At 46.4% G+C, this 14,324-nt stretch overlaps 1 protein-coding gene across 2 annotated transcripts in view; it reads left to right on the forward strand.

Moving 5' to 3' along the window:
* The window catches only part of SHANK3 (SH3 and multiple ankyrin repeat domains 3), a 1,690,229-nt gene that overhangs the window by 1,569,920 nt on the left and 105,985 nt on the right, over nt 1-14,324 (forward strand). Inside the window, exon 23 of one of the 2 annotated variants that reach the window (XM_029615063.1) lies at nt 4,238-4,246. The exons of the other annotated variant lie outside the window; for it this stretch is intronic. Coding sequence (XP_029470923.1) covers nt 4,238-4,246 — 9 coding nt within the window. The remainder of the gene's footprint in view (nt 1-4,237; nt 4,247-14,324) is intronic. 2 annotated transcript variants of the gene reach the window in all.

Below are 14,324 nucleotides of genomic sequence, written 5' to 3' on the forward strand. Positions count from 1 at the left end.
AGGAGGAACCCTTGAGGACCTGGGCTGCTTGGACTTATGAGCGGTCTCCTGTGAGTAGGTTTCCCGAGGATGGAGAAGTAGAGCTGGAGCCAGGAGGCCAACTGGAACTTCACCACTGGAAGCTTGCGGTCCCCCAGAGAGGAGCTCATGAGGACCCGAGCCGCTTGGACTTCCTGGATGAACACCGAAGACAGGAACCAGTAGACGAAAGCTGGAGTCAGAGGTCTGTGGACGAAAAGCCAAAGTCAGAAGCCAGTGGACGGGAACCGGGGTCGAGGCCAGTGGATGGGAGTCGAAATCAGAAGCCAGTGGACAGGAGCTGAAGTCAGAAGCCAGTGGACGGAAGCCAGGGTCAGGAACAGCAACTAGCGACTCTGAACCAGAGTGAACCTTGTTGCAAGGCCAGGAGTGGAGTTGGTGCAGGGTTTAATTACCCTGAAGCATCTGACGTCACTCCTGGGAGGTGCTGAGTATTCCCGCGCTGGCCCCTTTAAGAGTTGGGTCCCTGCACGCGCGCCTAGGGGGTGGGGCCAGCCCAGACGGCGGCATCTCCCTCGCAGAGGGAACGCTGCAAAGAAACTCGCCAGCCTGACCAGGCCTCAGGAACACTGCGGCAGTCACTAGACGACCCAGGGTAAGTGGAGGACTGGCCCACGGACCTCCGTGGGTCGGGCCCGTAACAGTACCCCCCCTTCTATGCCCCCTTCCTGGGGGCTTGGGCTTAGCAGAGTGGTGTAGATGAAACTGTTAAAGAAGGGCTTTATCCAAAATGTTGGAGGCAGGCTCCCAAGAGTTCTCCTCCGGGCCATAGCCTTCCCAAAAGAGGAGATATTCCCATTGTCTGAGGTGGAATCGCACATCTAATACTTCTTTTACTTGGTAAACAGTGTCCTCCTGAGCCGCGGGAGTGGCAGGTTCAGGGATCTTGTTGTGGAAGACAGACAAGATCAACAGCTTGAGCAATGAGACATGAAAAACGTTATGAACCCTGAGTGTAGCGGGAAGGCGGAGCCAATAGGAGACAGCACCCACTCGTTCTGTGACTGGGATCGGACCAATGTACCTCGGAGCCAAGCACATAGAAGGAACCCGCAGGCCAAGGTGTTTGGTACTTAACCATACCTTGTCCCCAGGAAGGAACGTTGGAGCTGGACATCTCAGATGGTCCGCATACCTCTTTCCCGTGACTGCTGTGCACTGTGGTTTCTCCCAAGTAGAGCCCCAGAGACTGTGTAACTGTTGGGCTATGAGTTGCACGGCTGGAGATGGCACCGCCAATGGCAAAGGCAAAGGATGTTGGAGACATCTCCCATAGACTACCTGGAAGGGAGACCTGCCGTGGCTGAATGCCTATGGTGATTGTAGGAGAACTCTGCCCAGGGGAGTAAAGCCACCCAGTCGTCTTGTAGGTCTCCCACAAAGGCTCGGAGGAAAGTTTTCAAGGTTTGGTTTGTGCACTCCGCTTGGCCATTGCCTTGGGGATAAAAGGCGGTCGTGAAGTCCAATTGGACTTCACGACCGCCTTTTATCCCCAAGGCAATTTTCTTGCAGAGTGCTCTCCAATATTTAGCTGTGAACTCCAAGCCCCGGTCGGAGGTGATATGGAGAGGCAGTCCATGTAGGCGAAAGATGTGCTGAGTGAAAAGACTAGCGAGCTCGGATGCCGTTGGTAATTTAGTGAGGGGGACGAAGTGGGCCATCTTCGAAAACCTATCGATCATGATCCATATCACTGTTTTCTCTTCTGAAGGTGGTACGTCCACGATGAAGTCGGTCAACAAATGGGTCCATGGTTCGGTGGGGATAGGTAATGGTTGAAGGAGGCCCCACGGGTGACCAGTCAGCGTCTTTTGTCGAGCGCAGGTCAGGCAGGAGCTAACGTAGAGACGAACATCTCTCCTGACCTGAGGCCACCAGTAATATTCGGTCAGCAGATCCAAGGTCCGAGCGACCCCCGAATGACCTGCGGTCAACGAGTCATGAGCCCATGACAACACCCTCTTGCGGAGGCGAGCCGGCACGACTGTCTTACCCATGGGAACCACCTCTGAAGCTGTGAGAAGGACTTTGGCTGGATCGAGGATATATCAAGGTGGATTAGGGTTATCCTCCATTTCTGTCATGCGGGAGAGGGCGTCGGCTCTAATATTCTTGGAGGCTGGTCTGTACCGGAGGAGGAAATTGAAGCAGCTAAAGAAAAGCGACCATCGAACTTGTCGAGAATTGAGGCATTGGGCTCGGCACAAGGATTCTCGGTTCTTGTGGTCCGTATAGATGATCACGGGGTATTGGGTCCCCTCCAGCCACTGATGCCACTCCTCCAGCACGAGCTTGATGGCCAGGAGCTCCTTGTCACCAATACTGTAATTTCTCTCCACCGGAGAGAATATTCGAGAATAATAGGAACGTGGTAGGGGTCCTGCAGATAAGTGGCTCAGGACAGCCCCTACCGCAAGATCAGATGCGATTACCTCCACGATAAAGTGATACTGCGGATCTGAATGGTAGAGACAGAATCAAGAAGAAAGGCTTCCTTCAGCCTCTGGAAGGCACTTATTGCCGTTGGGGAACAGTTCTTCGCATCGGCACCCTTCCTCGTAAGGGCCGTAAGTGGTGCCACCATCCGGGAGTAATGGGGTATGAACTGGTGATAGAAATTAGCGAAGCCCAGGAAGTGCTGTAGGGTCTTGACCCCTACCGGCTGTGGCCAATCCCGAATGGCCGCCACTTTATCAAGGTCCATGTGGAAGCCCATGGATGAGACTATGTATACGAGGAAAGGCAAGGATTCCTGCTCGAACTGGCACTTCTCTAGCTTGGCAAAGAGACAGTTGCCCTGAAGTTTCTGTAGTACTTGCTGTACTTGTACGCGGTACATGGACAAATCTTTAGAATACACCAACACATCATCGAGGTATACAATAACAGAGGTATGCAACATATCCCTCAAGACCTCATTCATAAGGTTTTGAAAGACTGCATGGGCGTTGCATAAGCCAAATGGCATGACCAAATATTCGTAGTACCCATCTCTAGTATTGAATGCGGTCTTCCATTCGTTGCCGGGTCGCATCCGTACCAAATTGTACGCACCCCGGAGGTCCAGCGTAGTAAAGACGTTAGCTCCTTGCAGCCGGTCTAGCAACTCAGGAATCAGAGGCAAAGGGTACCTGTCCCGCCGTGTGATGGCGTTGAGGCCGCAGTAATCGATGCAGGGTCAGAGTGACCCATCCTTCTTGGCCACAAAGAAGAACCCGGCCCCGGCAGGGGAATTAGAGGGCCGAATGAAGCCTCTCTCCAAATTCACCTGAATGTACGAAGACATGGCCCGAGTTTCCGGGAGCGATAAGGCATAAACCCGCCCCCTGGGAGGCGTTGTGCCAGGGATCAGGTTTATGACACAGTCAAAGGGCCAGTGTTCCGGGAGGAGTTCAGCTTTCTCCGTAGAGAAGACATCTTCAAAATCTTGATACTGTGGCAGGAGTGCCATGGGCGTGGTCAAGAGAGGCACACTGGGACAAGGAATATCTGTCAAGCAGGAGTCAAAACACGATCGGCCCCAAGATGCAATCTGAAGTGTATCCCAGTGTATAACTGGGGAATGTTTCTGCAGCCAGGGCAAGCCCAAGATGATAGGGTGAATGGACCTCTCCAGTATAAGGAAAGAGATTTCTTCTACATGTAGAAGGCCAGTGCGAAGAATCAATGGCTTGGTGCAGGTAGAAATACTCCCCGGGAGGAGAATACCATGAATAGAAGATACCCAGATAGGAGGAATTTGGGGTTGGACCCCAATCTGCAACTGCCAGACAAGGTCTTCGAGGATGAAATTCCCTCCTGCTCTGGAGTCGACCAAAGCCAGCATATCAAACGTACCCCCGGGGTAGACGAGAGTAACTGGTACAGTGCATGAGGAGGCAGAACTTGTATTACCTAGGGTCAGCTCCCCAATGATCCCTAGGTTCTGGTGTTTCCCAGCCGCTCACCACATCGAGCTAGGAAGTGACCCTTGCCGCCGCAATATAGGCACAGGCCCTGAGTGCGGGGCCGTCTTCTCTCTTCCTGCGAGATCGGACCTCGACCCAATTGCATAGGCTCAACGCCTTGTTCTCCAGGAGTGGCGGAGGGTAACGGTCGGGGAAATGTAGACCCCCGAGTTACCAGGTTTACGACCGGACTTCCCTTCACGAAAGTGGCATTGGATTCGGCAGTCAACCTGCCCAGCCAGATCAATCAGGCTATTCAGGTCATCCGGAAGGTCCCTTGCTGCTAGCTCGTCTTTGGAGTCTTGAAGAGATACCTTCCAAGAATATGCCATGGAGGCTGTCGTCCCTCCAGTCCAGCTCGGCTGCCAGGGTACGGAATTCCACCGCATACTCGGCAAGAGAGCGATTGTCTTGGCTTAGCTGGAATAGCTCAGTGGCAGCCGTGGGTCTACGAGAAGGCTCGTTGAAGATATGTCGGAAGGCTGAGACAAACTGATCCAGATTTCCAAGATGGGGGTCCTTGCGCTCCCATAGCGAAGAGGCCCAGTCCAGGGGTTTCCCGTCTAGCAAAGAGATAATATAATTGGTTTTAATCTGATCCAGAACTGGGAGGACAGCAGATTGAATCGGATGTAACACTGATTGAGGAATCCACAGCAGTACTTCGCTTCCACCGAGTACCGTGAAGGTGGCGGGAGCTGTGTGGGCATTGCCGGTCCGGGATCGGCCGCGGCAACTGGCGCAGGCGGTACTAGTGCAGGTGTTCCATCAATCCAATTGGCCGGTCTCTCTATGGTCACTATCAGAGCATCAAGACAGACTTGCTGTTGCTGCAGACGCAGTTCCGGGGATGACCTTTAGACCTGCCACGTCCGCTGGGTCCATGGCCTTGCAAACTGTTGAATTCGTGGACCCTTGAGCCGACTTGGACAGATGATGGTGCACTGTGGAGATACACAGTGGATGTCGAAGCCGGGAGGCGGCACAGACAGGAGACTAGGAGGATCTTCACCACTGGAGACCCGAGGTCCCCCCAGGAGGAGCCCTTGAGGACCCGGGCCGCTTGGACTTACAAGCGGTCTCCTGTGAGTAGGTTTCCCGAGGATGGAGAAGTAGAGCTGGAGCCAGGAGGCCAACTGGAACTTCACCACTGGAAGCCCACGGTCCCCCCGAGAGGAGTTCGTGAGGACCCGAGCCATTTGGACTTAGGCGAGACTTCCTGGATAAACACCGAAGACAGGAACCAGTAGACGAAAGCTGGAGTCAGAAGTCTGTGTACGAAAAGCCGAAGTCAGAAGCCAGTGGACGGGAGTTGAAGTCAGATACCAGTGGACGGGAGCCGAAGTCAGAAGCCAGTGGATGGAAGCCGGGGTCAGGAACAGCAACTAGCGACTCTGAACCAGAGTGAACCTTGTTGCAAGGCCAGGAGTGGAGTTGGTGCAGGGTTTAATTACCCTGAAGCATCCGACGTCACTCCTGGGAGGTGCTGAGTAGTGAGTATTCCCACACTGTCCCCTTTAAGAGTCGGGTCCCCACGAGCATTCGCGCTTAAGGGGCGGGGCCAGCCCAGACGTCGGTGGCATCTCCCTCACAGAGGGAACGCCACGAAGAAACTTGCCGGCCTGACCAGGCCTCAGGAACGCTGCAGCAGCCACCAGACGACCCAGGGTAGGTGGAGGGCCAGCCCGCTGTCCTCCGCTGGTCAGGCTCATAACAATAACACAGTTGCAATATGGTACTTGAACAACCAGGGAAGCACAGGCTCTTATCTCCTCTGCCAAGAAGCTGCGCAGATCTGGGCCTGGCCCCATGCACACTCCATGTATCTCCGGGCCACTTATCTGGTAGGCATACAGAACGTAGCAGCAGATCGCCTCAGCCGACAGTTCCATCCCCATGAGTGGTCTCTGGATCCTGTGCTAATGCCCAGAATCTTCCAACGCTGGGGTCAACCAACAATAGACCTCTTTGCATCCAAGCTGAATCACAAAGTGGACAGATTCTGCTCCCTGCACAGACAACCAAACAAGTTAGCCATGGACACATTTGCTCGCCCTTGGAACACAGGCCTCCTATACGCGTATAGCTACAACAGGACAAAGGGTCAATGATACTCATAGCCCCATATTGGCCTCAACAAGTATGGTTTCCCATGCTTCTCGACCTCTCGATCAGACAACCCATTCGCCTGGGCACAGCACCCACTCTCATAACTGAGAACCAAGGCATGTTACGCCATCCCAACCTTCAGACCCCATCGCTCAGAGCCTGGATGTTGAAAGCTTGATCCTGCAACCGCTCAATCTTTTAATTAATGTCTCTCAAGTGCTTGTAGCCTCACGAAAGCCTTAAACATGAAAATCTTACCATATGGTGCACGCAAAAAGGTATTGACCCCTTTTCCTGCCCCACTCCGTCTCTATTAGACTATCTCTGGCACCTTTCAGACTCTGGTCTACAGGCTTCTTCGATGAGAATACACCTAAGTGGCCATCTCAGCGTACCACAAGGGAGTTGAGGATGCCCTCGTAACAGCCCAACCCCTTGTGAGTAGGTTTATGAGGAGCCTACTACAACTCAAGCCCCCTCTACGGCCACCAGTCACTGAGTGGGACCTGAATGTAGTACTTACAAGACTCATGCACTACCCGTTTGAGCTTTTGCCCTCCTGCGATGTTAAATTTCTTAGATGGAAAGTCCTCTTCCTGGTAGCCATTATATCTGCACGTAGTGTTAGTGAGTTAAGAACATAAGAACATGAAAAATTGCCATGCTGGGTCAGACCAAGGGTCCATCAAGCCCAGCATCCTGTTTCCAACAGAGGCCAAACCAGGCCACAAGAACCTGGCAATTACCCAAACACTAAGAAGATCCCATGCTACTGATGTAATTAATAGCAGTGACTATTTCCTAAGTAAACTTGATTAATAGCCGTTAATGGACTTCTCCTCCAAGAACTTATCCAAATCTTTTTGGAACCCAGCTACACTAACTGCACTAACCACATCCTTTGGCAACAAATTCCAGAGCTTTATTGTGTGTTGAGTGAAAAAGAATTTTCTCCGATTAGTCTTAAATGTGCTACTTGCTTACTTCATGGAATGCCCCCTAGTCCTTCTATTAATCGACAGTGTAAATAACCGATTCACATCTACTTGTTCAAGACCTCTCATGATCTCAAAGTCCTCTATCATATCCCCCCTCAGCTGTCTCTTCTCCAAGCTGAACAGCCCTAATCTCTTCAGCCTTTCCTCATAGGGGAGCTGTTCCATCCCCTTTATCATTTTGGTTGCCCTTCTCTGTACCTTCTCCATTGCAACTATATATTTTTTGAGATGCGGCGACCAGAATTGTACACAGTATTCCAGATGCGGTCTCACCATGGAGCGATATAGAGGCATTATGACATTTTCCGTTTTATTAACCATTCCCTTCCTAATAATTCCTAACATTCTGTTTGCTTTTTTGACTGCTGCAGCACACTGAGCCGACAATTTTAAAATATTATCCACTGTGATGCCTAGATCTTTTTCCTGGGTGGTAGCTCCTAATATGGAACCTAACATCGTGTAACTACAGCAAGGGTTATTTTTCCCTATATGCAACACCTTGCACTTGTCCACATTAAATTTCATATGCCATTTGGATGCCCAATCTTCCAGTCTTGCAAGGTCCTCCTGTAATGTATCACAATCTGCTTGTGATTTAATTACTCTGAATAATTTTGTATCATCCGCAAATTTGATAACCTCACTCATCGTATTCCTTTCCAGATCATTTATATATATATATATTGAAATGCACCAGTCCAATTACTCAAGCCTCTGAGAAAATTAAGCATTTAATCCTATTCTCTGTTTTCTGTCTTTTAACCAGTTTGTAATCCACGAAAGGACATCGCCTCCTATCCCATGACTTTTTAGTTTTCTTAGAAGCCTCTCATGAGGGACTTTGTCAAACGCCTTCTGAAAATCCAAATACACTACATCTACTGGTTCACCTTTATCCACATGTTTATTAACCCGTTCAAAAAAATGAAGCAGATTTGTTAGGCAAGACTTCCCTTGGGTAAATCCATATTGACTGTGTTCCATTAAACAAGCACTTGTCACATACTCACCCTATACAAGGTTCCTACATGACCGAGTAGTCCTCCGTACTCACCCTAAATTCTTTCCCAAGGTGGTTACTGACTTCCACTTGAATCAGTCTATGGTCTTGCCCACATTTTTCCTCTCACCAAGGCGAGAGGGTTTTACACACTTTGGACTGTAAACGTGCACTTGCATTTTACCTAGACTGCACTGCAGTCCATAGGAAATCCATCCAACTCTTTATTTCTTTCGATAAAAACAAACCAGGAGTTGCAGTGGGCAAAAAAACTATCTCCAACTGGCTAGCAGACTGTATTGAATTCTGCTATGACAAAGCAGCCTTCCTCTCCAGGGACGAGTGAAGGCACACTCAGTGAGAGCCATGGCAACCTCAGTAGCACACTATTGTTCCGTACCGATTGCTGAGATCTGTAAAGCTGCAACATGGAACTCTCTTCACACATTTGCAGCACATTACTGCCTGGACAAGGAAGGACGCCAAGACTCTGCATTTGGCCAATCCGTCTTGAAGAACTTATTTCCAGTATAATCCCAACTCCTTCCACATCCAATCTGCTGTGATTTTATTTATTTATTTTATTTATTTAACATTTTTTATATACCAATGGTCATTGGGAACATCACATCGGTTAACAAGAAACAAAAAGCAGCAACAGGTTTTACAATGAACATAGAACTGATGAATATAGTACGGGGGGGGGGGGGCGAGGAGGCGCAAACTTGGAAGGGAGGGAATAGTGGGAAAGATCAAGTAACTGGTATTTACACAAGCATACATTTAAGCATTAAATTTTTACAAGCGCATACATTTAAGTATCAAATTTTCACGCTGCCTCATATTTACCAACAGTACACCAGTTGTTATGCCTGTTGCACAAGTTGTACGATGTTGGCCCAAACAAATATGAGTCAGCCTGTAGCTTGCTAATTACCCATATGTGAGGACTAGCATCCTGCTTGTCCTGGGAGAAAGCAGAGTTGCTTACCTGTAACAGGTGTTCTCCCAGGACAGCAGGTTGTAGTCCTCACAAATCCCACCCGCCACCCTTCGGAGTTGGGTGGCGGGTGGGATTTGTATTTTTATTATTTTATTTTTTCGCTCACACCTTTTGCTACAAACGAGACTGAAGGGAGACCCCTGTGGCTGTAGGGATCATGCCATGCTGGGCATGCTCAGTGTGCCAGTCAAAAGTTCTAGAAACCTTGACAGAAAAGTTTTCCGTGATATGGCTCTGTCCACTGACGTCACCCACAAGTGAGGACTACATCCTGCTGTCCTGGGAGAACACCTGTTACAGGTAAGCAACTCTGCTTTGTGAAAGGCAGCCATCTAACTACAATAAAGTGACTCTTGCTATCCACATAATAGGTACAGCATGGACCAGCTTCTTCACATGTCCCTTTTAGTTTGTCTCATACCTATTCCAAAGTTACTGCTTCCTAGGATGAGTGGGTGATTCATTTTCCATGCCCATTTAGTTTTGGTCTCTTGGATGAGACTGTCAAAAAAATTGTAAATTAATACAATTTCTGATAGTGTCATTTTCAGTTCTGTGAACACAAATATCCTTGGAACTGGAATGTGACCAGTAACTCATTCCACATAGACCATTCCCTTATCACTTCAATGAGAAATTAAGACTTTTCCTGTAATAGCTTCAGTTGCTAGTATATTTCTGTCTGGATTGCAACCTTCTATTTTACACTCAGAAAATAAGAATATCCTTTAGAACATTTTGCCTTCATTGATGTCCACCATAGAATAGCACACAGGGAAGCTGATCTAGGAGCTTAGCCCAGAGCTGACAAAAAAACAGTGGAAACATGAATGGCTTACAGTAGTTTTCTTGTTTTCTTCTTCCCATTACATTTGTAAAGCAAAGACATTGCTGACCTCCAACTGGAGAAGCAGAATGACAGTGCTTCCACTTCTACAGTTTTGTCATACAATGAGCCTTGACGTGCTAGCAGTCAGGGCTATTTTTACCTATGGACAAAAATGGCTGCTGCCCCTGGTCCTGCATAGCAGGGGGTCTGTAGTGCAAAGCCTGCATGGGCTTAATATCATGCTCACGTCGGCCAAAAGAAGGAGATGGCAAGCTTGCTTGCATTGATCTGATCTTCCACACTTTAAATAAAGTGGCCAAGGGGCGTGCCATTTTGGCAATCAACTTCGACTGCATGCCATAGGGCACAGCCTTTGTGTGGGCAGGAGTAAGGACACTCTTCCTTACTCCCAGTCAGGGGTCCATCGCATTGACCTCTCAGCTCCTTCCACCTTCTCTCTGGAGTCTGTGGTTCCTCCAACAGCTTGTTGAACAATGAAGTAAGTGTATACAACATAAATCTCAAAAGTGACAAAAAAAAAACAATTTCACATAGAATTATGTGCAGCTAGAAAATATTTGTTTTTCTTTTAATTTCATTTTCTGTTTTTTTAGCTTTTTTTTGGTTCATTTTTCATTTTAGTACACACAAATTCGATTTAGTACACACTATAAAAATTAGTGTGCACTAAAAACAAAAATGAAAAAAACAAAACACATATCTATCACATATATACATAAAGTCTAATTCTCTAGCTGCCATAATATTAGCAAAGGATTGTGTGTGTGTATAAATAAATATATGAAAGTGAAAAAATAAATAAAATATATACACTAAAAAAAGGGGGAAATTGCACAAAATACAAAAGATCACAAGTAAAAGGATATCCTATGCACTAAAAGGTGAATTGTATAAGCCTAGTGCACACCAAAATTAGAGGGTGCATGAATATGTTGGGCTGGCGCGCGCCAAGCAGATTTTAAAAGCCGGTAGGATATGCACGTACTTGCCAATGTATGCACAAATGAAGTTTTAAAGAAGGGACGGGGTTGTAACCTAAAATTTGAGCATAAATACTTACGTGCGCTGCTTCACGGCAGGGTCCAGTGCCACGTAATTTTACTTCTGCCATGGATGATGTGTAAATTGTAAAACAAAAAATGTTAGGCAGATCAGTGGGGTTTAAAAGGTTGGGGCTAATGAGGGAAGAGAGTCTATTAAACTAGGGGGGTTTGGAAGTCCTATCCCTTAACTGGGTGAACTGGGAAAACGATCAATGGTGTTTGTGGCTTTTAAAACCCTCACATGGTAGAAACAGCATTTGCATATCCACTTTAAATTGCTTGTGGTTAGACTATTCTATAATATGGGTGTGTGCCATATTGAAAGTTACCATCTTAGGCCTAGATTTATGAAATTACTCTAAATATAGTAGAAAAAGAGGCATGTTTGAGAGAGACTACCTTCAAGGGGCTTGTAGTAGTTAGCTATTTATATCTCTATGGGAGGCCCACCTAGTAACTCGAGTTGAGGTTTAGGTATTAGTGTAGGGATTAGGGGCCACTTTGACATTCAAAGTGAGATGTACGAACAGAACAGGGCTCTCTTGTGAAGATTTGATGACCTTCGGAGTGAGGAAACTCACCCAAAGATGAGATTTGTGCAGTGTTCTCTCAGCCTAGCTTGATGTTACCCAGGTAGAAAGTCCATCAAGCTCTCTCTCTCTCTCCCCCTCTCCCCAGGGCCTTAAAACTACTAAACATGGTCCCCCAGTGGTTATATGTAGGAAATACAATAATTCTGGCAATTTGCACTAAGATACCACTTCATATAGGTATTAGCACAAATTGCATTAAACTACCTATTACCATAAAACACACCCCTTTTCCTATCGCAGGAAATATTTAGTGCATTTTGATAAATCCAGGCCATAGATAGAAAACACTATAAGGATGGGGGGGAAAAAAAGCTTCATGATGAAATGAGCAAATCTTCATCAGACTACTTAAGGGTAAACATCCCCTTATGCTGTTTATATATTTCAATATAAACCTACTTCAAGCCTGTGGTAATCTTCAACGATGAAGACAGCTAGAGATATTATCAGACATTTGGTCTCATCTTTTCACTTTATTATAATAGCCAAATAGACACCAACCTTCCTTTTATTTACAAAAGTACCGCATCATTCTTCAAAATGCTATAGTACACATACACATTTTTTTTTGGGGGGGGGGGAGAGAGACTATCTACTAGGCACTCATAGTAATTAAGAATTTAAATCTCTATAGGAGGGCCGCCTAATAGGTCGAGGTGAGGTGTTAGTGATGGTTTTGGGTTTAGGGGCCAATTTCTCAAGTAGAGTGAGACGTATGAACAGCACAGTACACCTTGGTGAAGATTTGACATCATTTGGAGTGAGGAAAGTCTAACAAAGATGAAATTTTGTACTATGTTCTCTCACCCTAGCTTGATGGACTCTATACATCAAGTGCAATATTACTGATGTAAAGCAGTAAGTTTCCACATGGTGCAGTACCCAGGGCAAGTCTTGCCTCACAAATCTGCTTCACTTTTTTGAAGGCATTAATAAACATGTGGACAAAGGTGAACTGGTAGATGTAGTATACTTGGATTTTCAGAAGGCGTTTGACAAAGTTCCTCATGAGAGGCTTCTAAGAAAAGTAAAAAGTCATGGGATAGGTGGCGATGTCCTTTCATGGCTTGCAAACTGGCTAAAAGACAGGAAACAGAGAGTAGGATTAAATGGACAATTTTCTCAGTGGAAGGGAGTGGACAGTGGAGTGCCTCAGGGATCTGTATTGGGACCCTTACTTTTCAATATATTTATAAATGATCTGGAAAGAAATATGACGAGTGAGATAATCAAATTTACAGATGACACAAAATTGTTCAGAGTAGTTAAATCACAAGCAGATTGTGATAAATTGCAGGAAGACCTTGTGAGACTGGAAAATTGGGCATCCAGATGGCAGATGAAATTTAATGTGGATAAGTGCAAGGTGATGCATATAGGGAAAAATAACCCATGCTATAATTACACAATGTTGGGTTCCATATTGGGTGCTACAACCCAAGAAAGAGATCTAGGTGTCATAGTGGATAACACATTGAAATCGTCGGTTCAGTGTGCTGTGGCAGACAAAAGAGCAAACAGAATGTTGGGAATTATTAGAAAGGGAATGGTGAATAAAACGGAAAATGTCATAATGCCTCTGTATCGCTCCATGGTGAGACCGCACCTTGAATACTGTGTAGAATTCTGGTCGCCGCATCTCAAAAAAGATATAATTGCGATGGAGAAGGTACAGAGAAGGGCTACCAAAATGATAAGGGGAATGGAATAGCTCCCCTATGAGGAAAGACTAAAGAGGTTAGGACTTTTCAGCTTGGAGAAGAGACGGCTGAGGGGGGATATGATAGAGATGTTTAAAATCATGTGAGGTCTAGAACGGGTAGATGTGAATTGGTTATTTACTCTTTTGGATAGTAGAAAGACTAGGGGGCACTCCATGAAGTTAGCATGGGGCACATTTAAAACTAATCGGAGAACGTTCTTTTTTACTCAGCGCACAATTAAACTCTGGAATTTGTTGCCAGAGGATGTGGTTAGTGCAGTTAATATAGCTGTGTTTAAAAAAGGATTGGATAAGTTCTTGGAGGAGAAGTCCATTATCTGCTATTAAGTTCACTTAGAGAATAGCCACTGCCATTAGCAATGGTAACATGGAATAGACTTAGTTTTTGGTTACTTGCCAGGTTCTTATGGCCTGGATTGGCCACTGTTGGAAACAGGATGCTGAGCTTGATGGACCCCTGGTCTGACCCAGTATGGCATTTTCTTATGTTCTTATTTATCTAAACACACCCCTTTTTGTTATTAAGACTTTTTGATGAATCTTGGGGGTATTCAGTAGCAAACTTTACCCCTAGATTAATGAAAATGTTATAAATATAGCAGAAATTGCATCTGTGATAAAAAAAAAAAAAATGGGCGTAGTTAGGCTAATTTCCTACCTTCCGCATCGCATAGAAAATTTCCGCAAAGTGCGATATGGTATCACAATGCATGTCATTTTACATAGCACGCATTGATTTATGTGTGTCATGCTATTTGGTTTATGTATATACCAGCTGCCTCTTTGGGGGAGAGAGAGAGATGGGCACATTCAACTCAGAGCAGGTTTGAGGGGGTTGTGTTACATACACAGACAGGAATTAACTGCAAATTTGAAATCACTGAAGAATTTCTATCATTTGAATCAATGAAAGGTACAAGAGGAGTTGAATTGTACGATGCAGTCTGTAGCTGTGTTCAACTATATATAGTGTTAGAAAATTCACCAGGTGCCAGTTTCCTTTTCACCATAAACAG

This window comes from Rhinatrema bivittatum, chromosome 9, assembly GCF_901001135.1.
Source record: "Rhinatrema bivittatum chromosome 9, aRhiBiv1.1, whole genome shotgun sequence".
Lineage (NCBI taxonomy): Eukaryota > Metazoa > Chordata > Amphibia > Gymnophiona > Rhinatrematidae > Rhinatrema > Rhinatrema bivittatum.